Source organism: Humulus lupulus, chromosome 8 (genome assembly GCF_963169125.1).
Source record: "Humulus lupulus chromosome 8, drHumLupu1.1, whole genome shotgun sequence".
Classification (NCBI taxonomy): domain Eukaryota; kingdom Viridiplantae; phylum Streptophyta; class Magnoliopsida; order Rosales; family Cannabaceae; genus Humulus; species Humulus lupulus.
In genome coordinates this window covers 78,741,330-78,764,002 of record NC_084800.1, presented here as the reverse complement: position 1 = coordinate 78,764,002, position 22,673 = coordinate 78,741,330, and the positions used below count along the sequence as shown (strand labels likewise).

The window sequence follows — 22,673 nt, the reverse complement described above, 5'->3', positions numbered from 1 at the left end:
GACGAATAACAACGGAGATATTGGATCACCTTGACGAAGACCTCTCTTAGGTTGAAAGAAACCTTGCAACGATCCATTAATCATAAAGGAGAGTCTCGGGGTACACACACAAGCCCGAAATGAAAAAAGTAATATTTTTTAAAATAATCATTTTCTAAATTTTCTCATTAAATGTATACATTCTCTTCACCAATAATATAAAATAAAACTTAAAAATATCTTATTCCTTAACTAACAAAACTTTAAAATATATTAATATATACTCGTTTGCTTAATTTATGATGATTTAAAATTTATATATGATAACATTTTAAATCACAAACTACCTTAATTAACGTACACAATATTTATGATATTATTCAATCACACACATTAATAATTGTAGAAGAAACTTGCTTATTATTGATAAAAGAGAATGTTATTCTAATTTCTTATGTAGTTACACAATCGTACTATTTGTACACATACGACACTTACATATAATGTATTTATAATGTTTGTTGTTATTTAATATGATTATATTTATATAAGTTAGGTTAAGTAATTAAAAATAATAATATGTTTTAGTTTAACCCAAAATTGGACATGGTGTGTGGCATTTGAAGAGGAAAAATGGCAGCAGAGCATTGAGATTTCCAAGAGCTGATCGAGACAAAGGGATGCTCGAATAGGCTTCATTAGCATGAAGGAAGCAATCTACCTTGCAGAGGTTGAAGGCCACGAAGTTTTCTGTTCGGATGGAAGGAAGCTGGCCGAAGGCACAACCACCTTATGGAACTGCTTGAAGGGAGACCTGCTCGATGGACAAGTCATTCAACCAGAATGATCCGAATTTCACGAGATATTTATGTAACTGATATTTGAATGTATTTTTCTTAATATTTTGAATATATAATCATTTGTAACAATCCCACACTACACGTGTAGAACCTAGATCATTTTGTAGGGCCCATAACCCTTTAAGAGGCTATAAATATGGATCTCTCACAGTCGTTATTTTCTCATATGCACTTTACATACAAAAAACCCTATTGAATTATATTCTCAGGCTTAGGAAACTCAATTGAACCTTGTTTGATCAATATAAGTGCAAGTGGACATAAGTCATTATCAACTCTTGGGGCCAAACCACCATAAATTCCTTGTGTCGTTTTACTTGATTTTAGCTCTTCCAACTTATTTATTGTCGTTCATATTGACTCAATGTCATTGACCAAAATATTGGTCAACATTTTGGTGCTTTCATTGAAGAGCTGAAATCCAAGATCACAGTCTACGAGATCCATCTGAATCAATGGTTGTCACTACTAGAAGTCAAAGCCAGAAACCATAACGGGGAAATCCTACCACTGGACCATATGACCGCCTTTCGAGCAGTCAAATTCCTCCACTACACCCTGAAGCTCTGAACAAGCAAAGAAAAGAATTTTAGTCTTGGATGGATCAATGACAGTGAGCCCTTGAAGCTCGTCACACTACTACAAAAATACCCTTTTATGACACTTTTTTAGGGAACTCACCTAGATGTAAGCCATAAAAACAGCTCCTGGAACTTTTAGGGCTCACGTTGCGAGTCCTTAAAAAAATTTTGTTAGGGCTCGCAGAGTGAGTCCTAAAAGTTTGAATTTATTTGTTAACAAACACTTCTTGGACTTTTTAGGACACTCATTGCGAGTCCTTAAAGAATTTTTTTAGGACACGCGGTGCAAGCCCTAAACATTTATGTGTGTCTTAAAAGTTTGAATTTAAAAAAACCACAAATTCCCTAAAATCCCTCAAATCACTTAATAATATAAATAAAATACAAAAATCACCTAAATCACTATCTCTCTCCTCGGTTCTCTATCTCTCCCGAAGCTCCCTCTCTCTCTCTAGCTCGTCACTGCCAAGGTCAAACGGCCGCCTTGCCGTCGCTGCCGAATAGCACGTGCCGCCCCCCGAAACCTCCAACCCTCGGAGCTCAACCCCTCATGCGCGGCCTAGGGCCCTCAAAGTGCTTGTCGAAGTTTCTGCGATTATGGGTTTTCCAAAACTTTCCGACCACTTTCCGGCCACCTCAAGCCACCACGAGATGAACCACCACCACCATATTCCTTGCATCTTGGGCTTCAAAACACACTAAAAAATTAGACCCAATGGCCACTGTGGAGTTTTGGCGCCGCTACTTACTCCGGCCATTCTTTTAGGGATTGTGTCAATTGTTTAAGGGGTCGCATTAAAACATTAAAAAATCTCAGTTTTTAAGGTTCTCAAATAGAGGACTCGCGCCCCGCGAGTCCTAAAAACTTTTGCGAGCCCTAAAAAGCCTTTTTTTTGTAGTAGCGTCAAGAAGAAGCTGACCATCGTAATATTAAAATAGTGAGGATGCTAGAAGGCATCTTGCAACAAACTCAAGCTGCAAGACCTCGACCAATGGACCCTCAACCTGGGAACACTAGCCGAGCAAATTCTGAGGCTCAAAGGCCAGCTGGTAGAGCCCCAGAGTCTGCTCAACGAGCAAGGTCCCGAGACCAGTGGTTTTTAGGAATATATTTTACAGGATCATAAATATTTTCATGTATGTTTCTTATATTAAACAAATTAACATATAAAACAGCCTAGGAACATGTTAATAACGAATTTCACAAAGTAAATCAAATAACATAGTTTAAGAATCTTACTTTTACGCAGCGGATATTGAGACTCCTTCCCACTCTCTTTAACCCTTGTTCCTTTTTGTCACATAGTAATAGCAAGAGAGTGAACTAGATCTTCAAACTACAAGCCTTCCACAATTTCGTTTGGTCACCTAGACTAGAGTAGGCAATTTTCAACACATGAGATGAGAAATTTATGGAAAAGAGGAGTAGTGATGGGTGCCACAATAAGTCTTTTTTTAGTCTAGGTTTTTGTTTTCTCACACTTCCTTGACAACTCTAGACTTAAGTCCCTATTTATTGCAACATTTTAGGGTTAATTTATTTTAATTTAATTAAATAATTAAAATAATAGCTTGAAAATCCCTATATGATTGAATATTAGATATTTTGCCAAGCCTTGAGATTTTTCCATTTTTAAATTCAAAGCATAAAAGCTTTTTAAACTCAGATACTATTATTTTCTATAATTATATAATAAATAAAAACTCTTATTAATTAATTAAATAAATATAATATATATTATATACAGTTTTCGTTATATACAAAATCTGTTTTATTAAAACTTTATATATATAATTATAATTATATTTAAACAATAACTAATTAATTAATTAAATCATTTATTCAAATTAACTAATTATAATTTGAACCCTGATTTAATATTATTTATCAATTTGACTTAAATTTGTCATAATTAATAAATTTGCCCAAAATTCTATTTTCTTCTCTAAATTCCACATCTTAGTAAAATTGTCCAAAATTGACACAAAATAATTTTGACAATCCTAATTGATAATTGAATCAATTAATCGAGACTATCCAAATGATTTAATCAAAAGCATTGTGGGGACCATGGACCCATGAATTCAAGCTCCAATAAGTTACCGTAAAATTATTATCGAATAATTTTACTACCTTATTAATTCATCGTGACTCCACTAAAGACTCGGAATTACTCTTGAACTCATAGAACACTTTACACTTAAAGTAAATATGTTATCCATTGTTACAACCATAATTTATCGTTCAATCATCTATAGATGATCTATAACTGAGTCGGTACAAATTACCGTTTTACCCCGCATTGTATCTTATCCTTAAATGTCACTAAGTTCCTTGTAAATGATATTTTCCTGAACTTTAATCACAGAAATGAGTACTCAATCATTTAACTCGTTGAACCAAGCTATAAGGTGATCATCATTTCACTTCTTGCTAGAAGCTACAAATGTTCATATCTATGATTAACACTCCCAGTCAATTATACTACCAAGTCCTCAAGATGTAAGTATGAGCTAGTCCGTAGGGTAAGCTGGTAGTGAATAAATCAAAGGACTTGAATAATACAATGAGTTAGAATACTAACCACTCAGAATTGAGATTGAATTAACCTATGGTTAACTTTATGATATGACTATATTAGATAATAATGGTACATTTACTTATCTATCTAAAGTCAATATCGGTCCAATCCGATGTAACAAATACATATGATCTTATCTACTTTGTTAATGTTCTGGAAAGAACATAACACTACAATGTGTAAGTAGATCATATCGTAGATTGGCAAGTCAGTGTAAATCATGTGCACTGACTAATCTTAGGACTTACTTATTTTGAACATATAATCATATTTATATTCCAATGTGATTACATCACAATAAATATGATTAGCTATATGCGTGAGAATTAATAGAAGTTTATATTAAACAAATAATCATGAAAATAAAACATGTGAGCAAAGTGATTGACCAAGTCAAAAATGATTTCTATTCTTTTATTGATAATAAAATGATATTACAAAGAAATTGGATTTTTATTAGGGCATAAAACCCCAATAGTGGTTCCCTCTGTCGAAGTTGTCACTCGAACAGGGAGCTCAACCAAGAGTACAACATCAACTCCACCAAGATGAACAAGTGCTACCCAATCGTGACCAAGGTCAAGGTTGTGGTAGACAAGTATCTGGAGTTGGAAGGCTCGTTGATGGGCGACCGAGGTGAGTAGCCTCCAGAGGAGGGCAAACTTCATAATAAAAAAAAGCTAGGACCTGGTCAGTAGTTACGACAACCAAGGAACGAATGACTAGCAAGTCAAAATCGAGGCCGAAAACCTCGATGTAACCATTCAGCTGGGTGCAATTATGGTCATCCTCCAAGGAGAAATAGGCGAAGAAATGACCAAGAAGCAAGTAGCAGCTATCAAAAATCCTACTTGGATGGTTATGATGATGAAGAGGGGGATAGTGGGTACTACCCACACCACGACAATCAATACAATGAAGATCGTCATAATGATTGGCATCCAAGAGGAAAATTTGTTCCGCCAAGGCCACATGGGCCTCAAAACTGTTGGGAATTGTAACGCCCTAAACTCCATGAACCCTTACGGTGTGCCTTATAAACAGTGCTAAACTCGCTAATCGAGTCATTTGGCCAAAATCGTGTAACGAAGTATGATTAGCGGTTTAGGGATTAAAAATTTGGTTAAGATATAACATTTCATTAGAACGTTTACTGTATACATTGGGATCTCAAAAATATAATTTAAAGGTCTATTACAAGAAAATATTTACAACTGGCCGATCTAAGCGGCAAAATAGGGTTTAACCCTAGTTCATCTTTCAACCCTCGGCCGTGGCGGTCGAGCAGTCGCATATGTACACATCGCCACCTAAGCTCTCCAAATCAAGGATGGTCCATCTTTCTTTTTCCTTTACCTGCACCACATAGCACCCGTGAGCCGAAGCCCAGCAAGAAAACTCAATATGCTCATGAACAATCATAATATGTCATCAAATCATAAGTCACACGCCTAGCAAATATAGCCCTATTCAAGCAGGCAAATGAGTTCACGTAATGTTGAGTATAACACATTAACCGATGATCATAATAATCATCCAGGGCTTTTAGCCACAAATAGAAGAGTGACAGTTGTAATAGTCACTAAGGTGGGTTCCGTTCCCATTAGCCATGTGACGATAGGGTCACCGGGGCTTAATAGATAAGTGATCATTTCACTAGTATAAACAAGATAGATGTTTGATGAACTAGTCACCAAGATAACCTATCGCATGACCATAGAGTCACAACTGTGGGATTCCGCTCCCTAGCCATGTGACAAACAGTCACCTAGGCCTTTGGCCCTGGCTCTGAGTAACTAGCCTAGACTAGTCATTCGCTTATAATTTTCATCGACCTTAGGGTCAGTCCAGCATCAATGCTCCCAGAGTCATTCAACGTTGATATCGATTAGATATAACCCAAACCAAAAGCTTCCAAACATCAAATTAAGTCCCAAATGAACCCAAAAACCATCCCCACATGTCGTAGGAACCACAACCCCAAGAACCCTAGCCAAAACTCCAATCAATTCCCAACTTTCCAACTCAAAAACCAGCTGAAACTCAACTAGGAAAATAGAGCAAGAACAAGAGTTCTTATGGCTAAAAACTCACCTCAATCTTAGCAACACACCCTCTTCAATGGTAAAGCATAACCCTAGCTTATCACAGCTTGGTTCCTTGGCTTGATTCCTCAAAAAGAGTTTGAAAATCCAAAGCGAAATGGAAGAGAAATGACCATCGGGAGAGAAGGAAGGTGAGGCTCTGTTTTCTACAGATTTCTACAACCTTAAAGGGCTGATATAAATCCTTAAGGGTGAAAAGACCTAAATGCCCTCAAGCCTAAAATAAAACCTTAACAGCCACCAAGGGCAAAATCATCCTTTTGCACTTATTTCGTTATCATAATTAACACCCTCCAATTCCTGTTATTCTCAAATACCAATAATTCATATCCCATTACCCTTTTAACTCCCGGTAATGTTCTAATCATTAAAATCACCCTTAGACTCACCCCGAGCTCCGAACTTAATCCCGTTATGACTAGACCGAACACTTGCATTTCATGATCGTCTCATGCCGAAAGGCTCGAAAAAATCCACATATAATGTGGTACCATTCATAACTCACCCACATGCACGAAAATACACAATTACGCCCTCAACGGGCCAAATTACAAAAATTCCCTTATAATTAAAAATAACCCATACGCATGCATTTATCGTCATATTATAATATAATTCACATAAACATGCATATAATCATTTAATAACATGATAAATCAATTATGGCCCTCCTGGTCTCCTAATAAAGGTCCTAAACCTTATTAGGAAATTTGGGGCATTACAACTATCCCCTCCTTATAGAAATTCTGTCCTCGAAATTTACCTAAATAGCCCGGAATAAGAATTCTGCACAATTGATTCCAGTTTCCCAGGTTGCTCCCCCGACCTCACTGTTTCTGCAACATACCTTAACCCAAGGTACACTTTGTTCCTTAGAACCTTATTTCCTCTATTACAATCTGAACTGGATAATCCTTACCGGAATACCTAATCTCAACCTTCAGATTCTTACGACTCAACTCATGAGTTCCTTTTAACCCATGTCCACTGCATGGGAATACATAACACACTTTATACAACTAACAGTGCCAAAGATAAGGCTGATCCAAAGCCAACCTAATCAGTCCTATCCAGAACTCAACTGCCAAGATAATCTAGGGTTCAGCTTGCCCTTAACTCCTCACCCCTTTCCATGGTGATACTTTAAGGAAGATACAATCTTTTACTTGGAACTCCATGTTCCTACTTTTCAATTCAGTAAAACTTTTCCATTTACTCTAAGAAGTGAGCATTCACGCTCTAACCTTTAATAATCTCAATGATCCCTTGAACCACCTCAGGATCCAAAATCAACACCTCACCCATCTCATTCCAATGAGTTGGTGCTAAGCATTCTCAACATACCTCATCTCATAAGGTACCTTTCCAATACTGGATAACTCTCTTTCTCTCTCTCTCTCTGATTTACCATCAGTCTGAGAAGAATGAACTGTATAGAATTCCATTTATATATTTATCACCTTCCTTAACCCTTCCAAGACCTGGAAGTAACAATAGAGTCTTCATCTAATAAGATAGATCTTGAATTTCCATGAAGACAAACTATCTCTTTTACAAAGAGATCTGAATACTGCGCAGCTGCGTTACTTACTCTTACTGATAAAAATGAACTCGGAAAACTGGTCCATAATGACCCAATCCAACTCACGCTGACCAATTAACCTGGGCAAAATCGTCCTTTCGCACTTATTTTGTTAATCATAATTAACACCCTCCAATTCCCGTTATTCTCAAATTCCAATAATTCATATCTCATTATCCTTTTAATTCCCGATAATGTTCTAATCATTAAAATCACCCCGAGACTCACCCGAGCTCCGAACTTAATCCCGTTATGACTAGACCGAACACTTGCATTTCATGATCGTCTCATGCCGAAAGGCTCGAAAAAATCCACATATAATGTGGTACCATTCATAACTCACCCACATGCACGAAAATACACAATTACGCCCTCAACGGGCCAAATTACAAAAATTCCCTTATAATTAAAAATAACCCATACGCATGCATTTATCGTCATATTATAATATAATTCACATAAACATGCATATAATCATTTAATAACATGATAAACCAATTATGGCCCTCCCGGCCTCCTAATCAAGGTCCTAAACCTTATTAGGAAATTTGGGGCATTACAGGAATAATGCCCTTAAAGCAATTGTAGTTGACAAATGTTTTAAATGAAATAAAGAATTGAATTATTATATATATAGACTATGTTCGATATTATATGATAATATTAAGTGAATATAAAAAAATTCCAAAGTTTATCTATGTGGTCTTAATCTTATATTGGTATGGGAGGATCGAGATTAAGATAATAAACTGTTATACCCAAAAATTGGAGATCAATGACGTGGCAATAGAGGTGACAAATGGCAGTACATGGTCCGTAAAAGACACATTAAATAGTCAATAAATACATTGACTCCTCAGAGTTGTGATAAAGTGACCCGGTAGACTGACGAAGAATTTGGACTGCTTGAAAGATGTCATAACCAAGCCAAGTGCACCTTGGTCCGAGGAAAGCTAAGGAGAGTGCATCCTAGGAGGCTAAGGAGAGTGCATCCTAGGAGGCTAAGGAGAATGCATCCTAGGAGAGCTAAGGAGAGTGCCTCCTAGGAGGCTAAGGATAATGCATCCTAGGAGGCTAAGGAGAATGCATCTGAGGAGAACTCAAGAGAGTGTAACTAGGAGACCCCAAGAGGGTGGTCCTAGGAGACCCCAAGGATTTGGTCCGAGGAGAAACATGGCATGCTAGAGGAGAGTGCCATGTTAGAGGAGAGAAGTGCATGTCCTACCACCATGCATGTCCCACCACCATGCACGTCCGACCAACAAATGTTTGTCCTACCACCATGCACATGTTCAACCAGCACTTGCATGGGTGGTCAGTAGGAGGTGGATCAACTAGCTAGAGGAGACTAAGTCAAGATTCCCATAAACAACTTCAACAAGATATATGCGGGAATCTCTCATTCTTCCCACAAATGGGGGGTTTGTTACATTTTGAATTTTGAATGTTTCTTTGTAATTTAAATGTAATAAATATAATAAAATATCCCGGTTCTAGGGGATACCGTATGTATGACCCTAAGCCTATAAATAGAAGGCTTATGGGATGAGAGAGGGGCTTCTTCTGCTTCTTCTTTCTAGAGAGAGAAAATTTGGGTCTGAGTATTCTAGAGAGAGAAATTTGGGTCTGAGTATTCTAGAGAGAGAAAGTGCTGATATTTGAGAGAATTCTTGTATTTTTGCAATCTATACTGAAGAAACTCAGTTGGCTCAGTCCATCTGATCTTGAGTACGGATCTATAAATCACAACTCTAAGTGGATTAGGCTATTATCGACAATCGGGGCTGAACCACTATAAAAATCTTGTGTGTTCTTTATTTTCTTTATTAAAACTGTCTGTGTCGTTTTATTTCTCTTGAAGGCTTGTCGTATTTGACGTTCTCACGTCATTGGCTAAAAACGCAGTCAACATAAACTTAAATAGTTCGCAAAAATAAAGTTATGGAATCTTTAGATTAATTACTGCTAGTACGGTCCACTAGTATTACGAATACATGTGACCTAGATCTGGGTTACTAGTGTAGTAGGACACTTTAGTGGAGGTACTTTGCATGCTGAGAGTATGTAGAACTGGACCAAATGTGATTTTTTTAATAGTTGTTTAAACATCGTTTCATAGTATTTATCAAACACATCAAATGATGATCATAAACATGATGATCTTAATCCTGAGGTTACTATGAACTCCTACATATGTCATCTGATCCTTTGATTCATGCGTTAAGGTTTTTCATAATGATTAGGCTAAGAACAATTGTTTTGGGGACTCAATGATGTATATGGCTGGGGACGTAGTTTAATAGATATGGAATATTTACTGTCTTATAGATTGAATAATGGTACCCTACTGGGTTGACTTTTGGAACTGAAAAGGTTATGAGCGCTCACATCGCAAACTTTTTGTGACACAACCTTCACTAGTAAAGTCAATGGTACTCTAGGAACAAGATGTAGCTAAAAGGGTAAAACGATAATTTTATTCCTTTTTAATTATGAACCATTAATCGAGGATTAACGTTGTATGTAATGATTATATATGTGATACCCAAATTTGAGAATATAATTTATGACCTCAAAATGTAAACTCGTAAAGTGTAAGCTTGAAAATAGCAAGTCAGGGTTCAACACTTGTATAAATTATCATGTTTCCTTATTTGTTCTCATTGATGACCGAGCACCAGTTAAGAGGGCTTGAACTTAGGCATCAAGCTCGAAAGGATGAATCTTCTCCGAAGTCTGAGTGCAATTCGAACCTTCATGGAAAGCTTGAGGAGGTTAATCTCCGATGGTTGAGCTTGGTAAAGTCACTGGCTAAGGATGAGGTTAATCAGAATGACAAATTCATGATGTGGGTCGATCTCAAAAGTGTGTAAGTTGTATGTTCGAGGTCGGTAATCCAGTTTGAATGCGGCTGCTGTTTTAAAATCCCTATTCCTTAGGGATTTGTTGTAATTTGATAATAAATCCCGATTGTCATGGGATATTATGTAATAAATGCATTTATTTATATTTATTTCAAATTTGAATTTTAACTTCCCGAAATAAAAGGGAAGATATTTTGTTAACCAGTCTATAAATAAACTGAAGATTTTCATTTGTGGATATGCACAATTTAGCACTGAGAATACTCTGCTAAATTGCTTTGTAAAACCTCTAAGAGAAGATCACCAGTCAATAACTGACTCGTGGACTAGGCAGATTTTAACTGCTGAACCACGTAAAATTTTGATTATTCTTGTTTATTTTCTTAACTCTGTGTTTATTGCTCTTCGTATTCAAGTTGATGAAAAAATTACATCAACAGTTTGGTGCTTTCATTGAGAGCATTAAGTAAGTCATTAGATTGTTTAATCAGAAACCTCTTGAATTACCCATGGCCGCCACGAACAACCCCAACACTGGTGGGCGACCATTGCCCCAAATACCGGAGGAACAGACTCCGCGCACTAAAGATTACTCGCGATGATCTGGGAAGCAACCCATGGTTGACCAAGGCCTAGAGGAAAGAAGTGCTTCCTCTGATTCCAAGGGATCGCCTACTCCCATGCCCGACGAGGATCTCTACTATAATCCTGAAAGATACATTCCTATTGTTGAACTGGAGAATCGCCAACTATGCCAACAATTGGCAAAAGCTACAAGGCACAATGAAGAGTTGGCTAGACAGGCTGCTGAGGTCCAGGCACCACCCCGGAGGCCAAGAGGACGTCTCCAAGGGAGCACGGCTTCCAGGAGAGTTGAGCAAGGGGACCAACAGGCTCAGTCAAGGCCGAGAACAAATACTAGTGATGAACGCCCCGGGAAAAACACTTGAGCTGAGGCAACTGAAAATCCAACTGCGGAGTTGTCTACAGGAATAGGGAATAACCGAGCTCCTCCCGCAGCTCGGAACCCTAACCCTGAAGCAGTCAGGAACAACCCGGAACCTGTCCGGGCCAGTTTTGGACCATCCAGACATGGGAGGTTGTCACCATCACCTATAAGAAATCCCTCTCTCCAATAAGACACCCCTCACCGATCTGAGAGGCACCACAGACATCTCCTTAAAGGAATCAAGCAAGAGAGCCCGCACCACAAAGGCAATCTCGCAGTGGCAGTCGAGATGGGAACTCTCAGGCCAGACCCTGACATAGGAGCGAAAGGGACACTACCCGAGAACACAGAGATCCCCAATCGTCAGGAAGCCATATGTCAATATCACAAATGGCTAGGGAAAGAAGGACAATGGATGATCCACCTTGTAACCACCGAGCCCTTCAGCTGGAGAGAAATGTTAGCTTCTTAAGTGAGAGCTCAGACTACACTCGGTGTGTGAGCGAATATAATACCGAGACCAGGAATAACGGAAAACAAGGCAATCATCCTGACCTTTGGGATCACTTGAACCATAACTGGGGGCAGGCCAATCCCACAAAACTTGATTTACGTGACCATTTGAACAGTCGAAAGCAGCTGGCATATGGAAACCAGAATAACCCTATATCGGGACAAGGGGCTGGAGTTTTTATGAACAATAACCAACTCCTCCAAGTTCAAGCTCAGCTTCCAGTGGACCTGGTCCAGGAGAGAATTGACCAGCTCGAAAGGGCGTTTAGGCTTCTACAGGATGAAAGGAACATGATAAGTGTTGCACCCAGATTTCGAAACCAGAGGTTATGACCTCGAAAACTGGACTCGTCAGGTGTGAGCTCGAAATGTATGAAAACATTGTATGGTCCAGCTGTAAGATCTTTGAAGTAAAATAACGACCTTGAAGATGTGTAACCTCGAGATGCTTTCTGAGTTTGAAATGACATGACATTGGGATACATCCGTTATCGATTGCCTTCAGATTAAACAGTCCGATCTTGGGAAGTGCAGGCTTGAGTATGGTGGCTTCGATAGTGTCAATCTACTCCGAGCATGTCCTGAAGTATGATGGCAAGCTCGTAGCAATACCATAAGTCTCAACAGCCACAGAGTCGATTACTGATCTCGAAGACCCGATGAGTCATCTGGGATAGCCCGTTATGTATGAACATATTTATCGTTGTATAATCCCAATATTTAAGGGATATTATTTAGTCTATTATCCATTCCCAATTCTTATGGGACATTTTCATATATGTAGGAGATATTGTATTTAATGTCATTATTTAAATTGATATACAGAATATCTTCCCGAAATATGTGGGAATGAACTCTGTAACCTCCCTTATAAATAGAGGAGGAAGGATCACTTGTAAAGGATCGATTTCTTTGGGTGGGAGAATAAGCTCTGGGTAATTCATCTATGAAGAATTTCCAAAAATATTTAGGCCTTAATAATACAGACTCATGGACTAGGCAGAGTTAACTGCTGAACCACATAAAAACCCTCTTGTCTTTCTTCATTATTCATTCGCCTCATAGTAAACGTTGTTTAATTGCTCTACGATTTAAATTGACGAAAAACATTGTCAACAATTTGGTGCTTTCATTGAGAGCATTAAGCAGTGCGTACGTGAGTCTATTCATTCAAAGAAGCCTCCCTGAATCAACTATGGCCGCGAATGATCCCAACATTCCTGAGGAGGAAATCTTAGAGGAAGTTGACTACCCTTGGTGCCCTGGGAAGCAGTCGATGATGAATTCGGACCCAGATGAGAGGAGTGGGTCCTCTGACTCTCGAGGACCACCAGCACCACCGGCCCCTAGGGACGACGAGGACATGTACTACAACCCTAAACGATATGTCCCTATTGTAGAGCTTGAAAATCGTCAACTACGAAAATAGTTGGCAGAGGCCAAGAAACGTAACGAGTAGCTGGCCAGATTGGCTGCTGAGGCACAAGCGGCTCAGCCTCCACCTCTGCCTGAGGCCCAAGCTCCACCTCCGCGAGATGTTCATGTTCCACCACGCATGCCTTGTGGGGACCTCGCAAAAATACTGCCACACGAAGAACATAGCAACCTCCGCCACCTGCAGAATAACCTGCTCCCTTAAGGCCCCGGAGAAGTACCCGGGCTGGAGCTCCTGCCAACTCAACGGTTGAGGTACCAGCCGAGACTAGGAATAACCAAGCCCCCGCGGTGGCTTGGACCCAAAATCCTGGTAACACGCAGAATGTTCCTGAACCAGCACAGGCTAACTCGGGACCTTTTAGGCCCCATAATGGATGGCAGCCACCATCACCCATAAGCACCCACCATCGCTGATAAGATACTCCTCACCAACTCTGAGAAACATGCAACCGACTCAGGGTGATAGGGAAAGGCGAGCGGGGCGAAAACATGGGAATGGGGAGACCGCTAGGGAGCATAGAGGTACCCAACCCACGAGAAGCCAAATGTCTCGGTCTCACACTATCGAAACAAGACAATCAGAAAGGAACCCATCTCGAAACAACCACATGACGAGCCATATCAGTGAAGGCTCAGAAGATACTATATCAGTCAGTATGTATGACCAGGGACGCAGAAAAACTGGGAATCGAAGGGATTGCCCAGATTTACGGGAACACCTGAACTAGAATCAGGGCAATGGTAACCCTTCAAACCCAGACTTGAGGGATCACCTCAATTGACACAAGAATCCTGTGCGGAGGCACGAAGTTGGAATTTCAATCAACGATAACTAGTTTCGAGTCAGGCCTCCCATGGATCCAGTCCAGGAAAGGATCGAAAAACTGGAAAGAGCATTCAGGCTCTTACAAAACGAACGAGGTCAGGATCAGGACGAAGAGTTCGACGAGGAACTCGAACCCTTCGCCCCTCATATTTCTAGCACCCCATTTCCTCAAGGATTCTGAATTCCTCATGTCCCACCATTTGATGGGAATTATGATCCATACAGTCACTTAAGTACATTCAATACCATTATGAGAGCGAGTAACGTGGGCTATGAGCTCAGATGCATGCTGTTTCCAACCTCATTCACAAGACCAGCAAAAAAATGGGTTGAAAAATATAAGAGGCATTCAATTGCTTCTTGGGATCAATTATCTAGAGATTTCAAGAAGCAATTCAGAGCCATGATTGGAATAAGGCCCGAGGTGTCTGCCTTGACCAATGTCCGACAGCAACCGAATGAAACATTAAAAAGTTACCTTACAAGGTTCAATTTGGAAGTTGCCCGAGCTTGTGACGTAGATGACAGTGGTTATCTGATGTCTGTCTGAGCTAGGGTAATGCCTGGAAGCCCTCTCTTGGAAGATATGCAGAGAAAGCCTGTGAGGTCCTTAACCGAGTTTAATCGACGAGCTCAGAGGTTTGTCAATGTAGAGGAGGCAAGGTCAGCACTGAATATGGCTTCTCAACCCATAACTACAACGACAAACATAAACTTTGCCTTGACCTCGGCGGACCCATCGGCCTCGAAGCCCTCTACGAACAACCCATCCAAAAGAAAGAAGACTGAAGGGAGTAACCCTGAGGTAGAAAGGGGAAAAAAGAATAAAGGGGAAATATATCTCTCCGTGTACAAAGTGTATACCAAGTTGAATGAGTCTCGAGAGAATATCTACCTGGCTAATGAAAACCAGGTTCCTTTCAGGCGTCCAGACCCCATGAGGAACCAGAAAGCAAAGAGAGATTCTAGTAAATACTGCAGACTCCATAGAGATATCAGACATACAACCGATAAATGCAGGTAGCTAAAAGATGAAATGGAAGGCCTGATCTCGAGAGGATATTTCAGGCAATATGTAAGAAACAAAAATCCCAATCAAGCTCCTACCAGTCAGAGGGCAGTTGCACCACCGCCGGCCCAAAACAATAACTCCCGAGCAAGGGAAGACGAGAGACTCCCTCCGATTGATGGAGAAGATGTTGTAACCATCTCGGGGGGACCTCATCTCGCAGGATCGAGCAGGAACGCCCAAAAAAGATATGTGAATTAGTTGAAAACTAGTGACGGGTCCCCTTACGAACCCGAACCCATGGCTCCGAAACACCAGAGGGTTGAATCTCATCCTATAACTTTTACTGAGGACAACGCATCTCATGTGTAGTTTCATCATAATGACCTACTAGTCATCACCCTTCAGCTCGCAAATAAGAGGGTTCACTCAGTCCTGGTTGATAACGGGAGCTTAGTGAATATGCTCTATAAGGCCACCTTAGAAAAGATGGGACTCACGCTTCGTGACCTAAAGGCCTATGCAACGACATTGTATGGCATTTTAGGAGAAGGGATTGCCTGCATGGGATCTATTGAACTCCCTATAACCTTGGGAGACTACTCGTTCTCGGTAACCAAGATGATGGAATTCGTTGTAGTAGATCTACCATCGACCTACAATGTAATGCTCGAGAGACCTGCCCTAGTAGGGCTGGGGGAAGTTTCGTCTGTAAGGCATTTGGCCATCAAGTTCCCCAATTCTAGTGGCATCGGGACATTGAAAGGAGACCAGCTCACGGGAAGGGAATGCTATAGCATTTCCATTAAAGGAAAGAAACAGACAAGCGCACAGACACTTGTCATAATTCAGAATAAGGACGGAATAGTCTTCGAGATAGACGAAGAAATTGATCTAAGAATAGAGGAAAGAGCAGACCTCGAGCCATTAGAAGAGCTCGAAGAGGTCAGGCTCGAAGAAGTAGACCCCCCGAAATTAGTGAAGGTAGGGAAAAACCTTCCAGAAGAAACAAAATAGCAATTAATTGGCTTTTTGAAAAAGAACCAGGATGTTTTTGCATGGTCACATTCAGATATGGAAGGGATAAATCCGAATGTAGTAAGCCACACTCTAAATATTGACAAAAGCTTTCCCCCGAAGCAGCAAAAGCGAAAACTCCTGGATGACGACAGGAAGAAGGCCCTAAAAGAAGAGGTCGACAGGTTGAAGGCAAACCGATTCATTCGAGATGCCTTCTACCCTAATTGGGTCGCTAACCCGGTGCTGCTCCTGAAACCTAACGGGACATGGCGGACCTGTATTGATTACTCAAACCTCAATAAGGCTTGTCCAAAGGACTACTTCCCCTACCTCGAATCGACCAGCTCGTAGATGCCACAGCTAGGCATGGACTTATGTCATTTATGGACGCTTATTCTGGACATAACCAGATTACCATGCATGCCCCAGACCAAGAGCATATGAGTTTTGTGACAGACAAAGGACTATATTGCTACAATGTCATGTTGTTCAGACTAAAGAATGTTGGAGCCACTTACCAACCGCTCGTAAACATGATGTTCTCCGAGCAGATAGGAAATAACATGGAAGTTTATGTTGATGATATGTTGGTCAAATCTAAACATAATAGTAACCATGTGGACGACCTTGAAGAGTGCTTTGCCGTGTTACGGAAGTATGACATGAAACTCAACCCCCAGAAGTGCTCTTTCGGAGTGTCGTCAAGAAAGTTCCTAGGCTTCATTGTAAACGCACGGGGAGCAGAAGCTAATCTGGACAAGATCCAGGATTTAATTGATATGCCCTTACCTCGAAAACATAAGAATGTCCTAAGTTTGACTGGGCGGATGGCGGTACTAAATAGGTTTATCTCGAAATCTACAGACCGTTTTCTTCCATTTTTCAACCTTTTGAGGGGAGGCAAAAAATTCGAGTGGACAGAAGAATGCGAGTTAGTATTTCAGGAGCTCAAGAAGCATCTCACGAAGCCTCCCATCTCGTCGAAACCCATAATGGGGGAAATTTTGTACCTATATCTAGCTACGACCGAGCACACCATTAGCGTTGTGCTCGTCCGAGAAGAATAGAAGGTGCAGAAGCCTGTCCACTATGTCAGCAAAAGGTTACTAGGGGAAGAATCGAGATACCCCTTAATGGAGAAGCTGGCTCTCAGCCTAATTCACTCATCTCGAAATCACCGACCCTATTTCCAGGCGCATCCCATTCATGTGCTGACCAATCAACCACTAAGACAAGTCTTGTCCAAGCCAGAAGCCTCAGGCCGATTACTGAAATGGGCCGTTGAACTTAGACAATTCGAGATCACCTATCATTCGAGGACAACCATAAGAGGACAGGCCCTGGCAGACTTCATAGTGGAATGCACTGGAGTGACCAACGATGAAGTTAAAACCCCAGTCCACGAATTGTGGAAACTTTATGTTGATGGGTCTTCCAACGAAAACGAGTCGGGGCAGGAATAATACTGATCACCCCAGCAGGAAGTCGATTTCACTCTGCTTTGAGATTTTACTTCAAAGCGTCAAACAACGAGGCAGAATATGAAGCTCTACTAGCAGGACTTCGAATAGCCAAGGAACTCAAGGCTAAGGCGGTACATTGCTACAGTGACTCCCAGTTGGTGGTCAACCAAAATCTTAGGGAATACCAGGCTCGCGGGACAAGAATGGCTGCATATTTAGAAAAAGCGAAGGCAACCCTTGAGCAATTCAAATTTTACACGATAGAACAGGTTCCTCGAGAGCAAAATTTGAATGCAGACGCCTTAGCCAGGCTCGCCACGTCCACCGAGGTCGATGAACTGAATGTCGTACCAATCGAACATCTATCGACACCCAGTATAACTGAGCCTGAACAGGAAGATGTGTGCATGATAAACTCCAAGCCGACCTGGATGACCCCGATAATTAGGTACCTTGACACTGACATTCTCCCAGAAGAACGGACCAAGGCTCAAAAAATGTATCAGATCCCCAGGTACACCGTTGTGGAGGGAAGGCTATATAGAAGAGGATACTCTATGCCATTACTCCGATGTGTGAATCCACCCGAGGCTAAGAATATCATGGAAGAAATTCATGAAGGATTCTGTGGAGACCACACTGGGGGGCATAGCCTATCCAAGAAAATCATACGCCAAGGATACCTCTAGCCTACTATTAAAGCAGATTCGTTTAATTACGTCAAAAAATGTGACATGTGTCAACGATTCACCACAATTCCTCGAGCTCCACCTTTTGAGCTAACTATGATGACCTCCCCATGGCCATTTGCAGTCTGGGGAATCGACCTCATAGGCTTGCTGCCAACTAGCAAAGGCGGAGTCAAATACGCAGTAGTCGCAGTAGATTACTTTACGAAGTGGACCGAGGTCAAGCCTCTAGCGACAATTACCTCGAAAAAAGTCTTGGACTTCGTGGTAAAGAACATTATATGCTGATACGGGATGCCAAGGAAGATTGTGTCCAATAATGGTACTCAATTCGATAGTGATTTGTTTACCAACTTTTGCGAGAAAAATGGGATAATAAAGAGCTTCTCCTCCGTGGCCCATCCCCAAGTGAATGGCCAAGTCGAAGCTATAAACAAAACCCTAAAGAGTTCTCTGAAGAAAAAGTTGGAAGAAGAAAAAGGGAAAAGGCCCGAAGAATTGCCCCAAGTTTTGTGGGCATATCAAACCACAACTCGTACTTCAACAGGGCATACCCCATTTTCTCTGGCATATGGATGCAAGGCTATGCTCCCAATTGAATTCGAAATACCCACAATTCGTGCCCACTCTTATGACCAAGCCTCGAACCAATCCCAGCTCGAAGTAAGCCTGGACCTGATTGAAGAAAGAAGAGACGAGGCATAGCTAAAAAATGTTGCATACCAACAGCGAGCTACCCAGTATTTCAATAAAAGAGTTTGAGATAAAAAAATTCGGTGTGGGAGATTTGGTGCTGAGGTGTGTGTTCTTGGCAACACGGGATCCAGCTGCTGGCGTGCTCGGGCCAAATTGGGAAGGACCTTATCAGATCGAATCAGTCATCCGACCTGGCGCTACAAGTTGGCTAGATTGAATGGGAGTTTGGTATCACGAGCATGGAATGGCGAACATCTACGACCTTACTATCAGTAGTGTAGGAATGATGTCACATGTAACCATACTTGTTTATCTGTACTGTGTTCCTATAAATAAATTATTCAAATAAAGTTCGATTTCGTTTCAATATGCTGTATTTTTTGCAAACTCTCTTAATTTAATAACCTATGGTCACACTCATAGGATATTAAGGGGGCATTAGTTGTACATATACCATCAGCTTGAAAAAATGAAATAGCATATACCAAATTATTAAAAATAAAGTATTTTGATATAATCAAATACACGAGCTAAGATAGTTTGGAGAGAACCAAATTATTAAAAATAAAGCATTTGGATATAACCAAATACGCGAGATAAGATAGTTTGGAGACAACTAAATTATTAAAAATAAAGTGTTTGGATATAACCAAACACGCGAGCTAAGATGTTTTGGATACAACCAAAAAAGCGAGCTAAGATGTTTTGGATACAACCAAACTATTAAAAATAAAACGCTTGGATATAACCAAATTATGGAAGAATAAAAGTGTTTGGATGTAACCAAATACGGGAATATAAGTGTATGGATTACAAACCAAACATGACCTGAATAGGTTTGGAATGAACCAGCTAAAAATAATCGACAGTAAGTGGGAACACAACCGACTTCAAACTAAGTTGAGATCGAGGCTGGAATATCCTGCGAAAGGGTAGTTTCAACCTCATAACCTGGGGGAGCTACCCAAGGATGAGGAAAAGTAACTAAAAAAACCAAGATATAACTAAACCACTTACGTTACATGCCATAGAAGTACTTTTGAGTGCATGGTAAAAGTATTTTTCGGCCTTGAGAAATAACGAGATCGGATACGGATATATTGTGCAAACTATGCATGAATTCATTGAAGCTCGAACCTAAAAATCCACCGCATGTTTGTATGAATAAACAGACATAAGGACACTTTAATATAAATTGCGTGAAATATTTCGACCTAAGAAATATAAAGCAAATATATTAAAGTAAAGTCAAATATGGTAACATAAATATCATAAGAAAATTTCTCTTTCACGAGCTATGAATTGTCTTAGCTCCAGGGGCGTAAAAAAAGCAGAAAATAAAAATCTATTACAAAAAAGTTGAAGGGACGCAGCCCCAGGTAGAGACTTAGGAGGGAGGAGCATCCTCCTTAGCCTTCTCGGCATCCTCCTTAGCTCTCTCTGCCTCCTCATCGAGCCGAGCTTGCCAGTTGGCCACTAGTTTTGCCTCGAAAGAGCCTAAGAAGCTGGTATCGAGGTCGGAATTACTGGCCCAGATCCTATACATGGCCAGGTCGACTGGCTGATCCTTCTTTTCCTTAAACTCTGCAAGGAGGCAAGCCTTTTCTCCCTCCATAATCTCGAAAGTGGCAGCCTTCTCCTCCTTAAGCTTGGCATTGATCTTCTCAAGCTCCGCGACTCGGGTGTTCACCTTCTCAAGCTCCGCGAGCCAGGCATTCACCTTCTCAAGCTTGGCTGTCTTGGCCTTTAGTTATTCAACTTCAGCCTCCATCTTTGCCTTTGTGGCCTTGAGCTCATCACTAATATTAAGTTGGAGATCCTTTGACTCCTGAGTATAAGACATGCTCAAATGGACCTCATTGTTTAACTTATAATTAAGTTGAGCAGAGATAGCAAGAGTCTGACACATAAAGAAATCAAGTTAGAACATGAGGGAAGTTACCTCATTGTACAAGAACAACTAATAATAAGATGAGGGAAGTTACCACAACATTGAGCTCGATACTCTTCTCGTAAAGTGTGTTGCAGTCTCGAGCATTGTTCAAGAACTACCAATGAGAGGCATCAAAGCCACCAAAGCTCTGGCCCACTCGAGATAGAATGTCTGAGCCAAGCGTAGCCCCATGGGACCCAGCAGCATTGTCGATTACATACTCATCGACGTGAGTAGAAATCAACAGCAGATATGTTTTGGAGACCAAGCGTGGAGTGGGCTGGGATTGAAGAAGGCACGAGACGAACGACCAAAGAGGACACTTCGACTTGAGAAGCCAAATCCATGGCTGGGCTCGTAACAGCTGGAGTTGGTGGAGGAGGTGTCTTCTCGGTCCTCTTAAGGACCTTAGCTGGTCAGTCTGATTTTTGCGACCCCCTCGGGCGCTTGCTCCTTTGGGCTCCCTCGCCACTAGCGAACACAATGTCGAGGTCGGAATTGATATCACCTGCACATTTACATCGCATCATGAGATAGTCCAAGACAAAACAAGTTAGCATGATGCAGACAGGAAAAGAATAAAAAGACAAGTAGAAAGAAACCTAACTGAAACTCTCCCCCAAGCTCGTGCTCGGCAACCACGTGATTCCCTCATCTTTAGAGGAAGCGGGGGGAGTGCCTTCCCTATAAGTGGAAGTCAACCTCGAAAGGTCTCTATAGTCGTTTTTCCCATATTGAACGGCTATTCCGTTCCATCCCTCGTTCAGAATATACATGGTGTTATACTTCCCGAGCTAGCTATCAAACCTATGTACTCTCTCATCTACCTATGACCAAAAATAAAAATGGTCCCTATCATCCTTACAAAACACTAATCTGTTGAGCTTATGCTTAAGAAGTGAGGGAGACCACAAATCCGAGCTAAGGATGACTGTACCTCTGTCACTTGAGCTCGAGCTCGAGGCTTCATCATTGGCCTCGTTCCCCGATTGTGGGCTCCAGCGATGTCGAGCTGGGGATGGTGGCCTAGCCTTTCGCCTCGGAGGAAGGTTTCCAGATGGGAGAGGCACAAGCTCCCACTGGGTATATTTTTTGTTGGACTAGTCAAATGTGGACTGATCCTTCTCCAGGAGGCCGCAAGCTCAGAGGTTATCTTCATGCAGGAGATAGGAGAGGGACACCTTGTTGTAGGGGAGTTGGAGTAGAGCCTCCTTGTGCTCTTTCATCTCCTTGGTGGGAGTGGGACGACAGTAGTTAGTTGAAAAATTGAACATATTGTGATTAAGCGCGAGCTCAAACAAAACTCGAGCACAAAAAGAAGGAATTAGTTGGGGACTTACGAATTCGTCTGAACGAATAGTATCTGGAGGGAGCTAGGCCATCTGTCCAGAAGAAAGCCTTCTTGAAATCTGGAGGATGGTTGGGAAGATCCTCGAAGATCTTCTTCTCCTTGGGATAGCTTGAGAGGTAATAGAAGCCGTCCCCTCCCCGAGCTCGGGAGGGATTGCTTTTCAGAAAAAAGAGATACAGGATCTCTTTTGGCGAAGGTCCTTCCCACTTCAACTCGTGGTAAAGCGACCTCAGG

The 22,673-nt window shown here is 41.1% G+C and overlaps 1 protein-coding gene across 1 annotated transcript in view; it reads right to left on the bottom strand.

Moving 5' to 3' along the window:
• Positions 1 to 20,905: 20,905 nt before the first annotated feature.
• LOC133795681 (uncharacterized) overlaps positions 20,906 to 22,673 on the bottom strand; it is a 49,059-nt gene continuing 47,291 nt past the window's right edge. The window contains exon 4 of the mRNA XM_062233139.1: positions 20,906 to 21,055. Coding sequence (XP_062089123.1) covers positions 20,906 to 21,055 — 150 coding nt within the window. The remainder of the gene's footprint in view (positions 21,056 to 22,673) is intronic.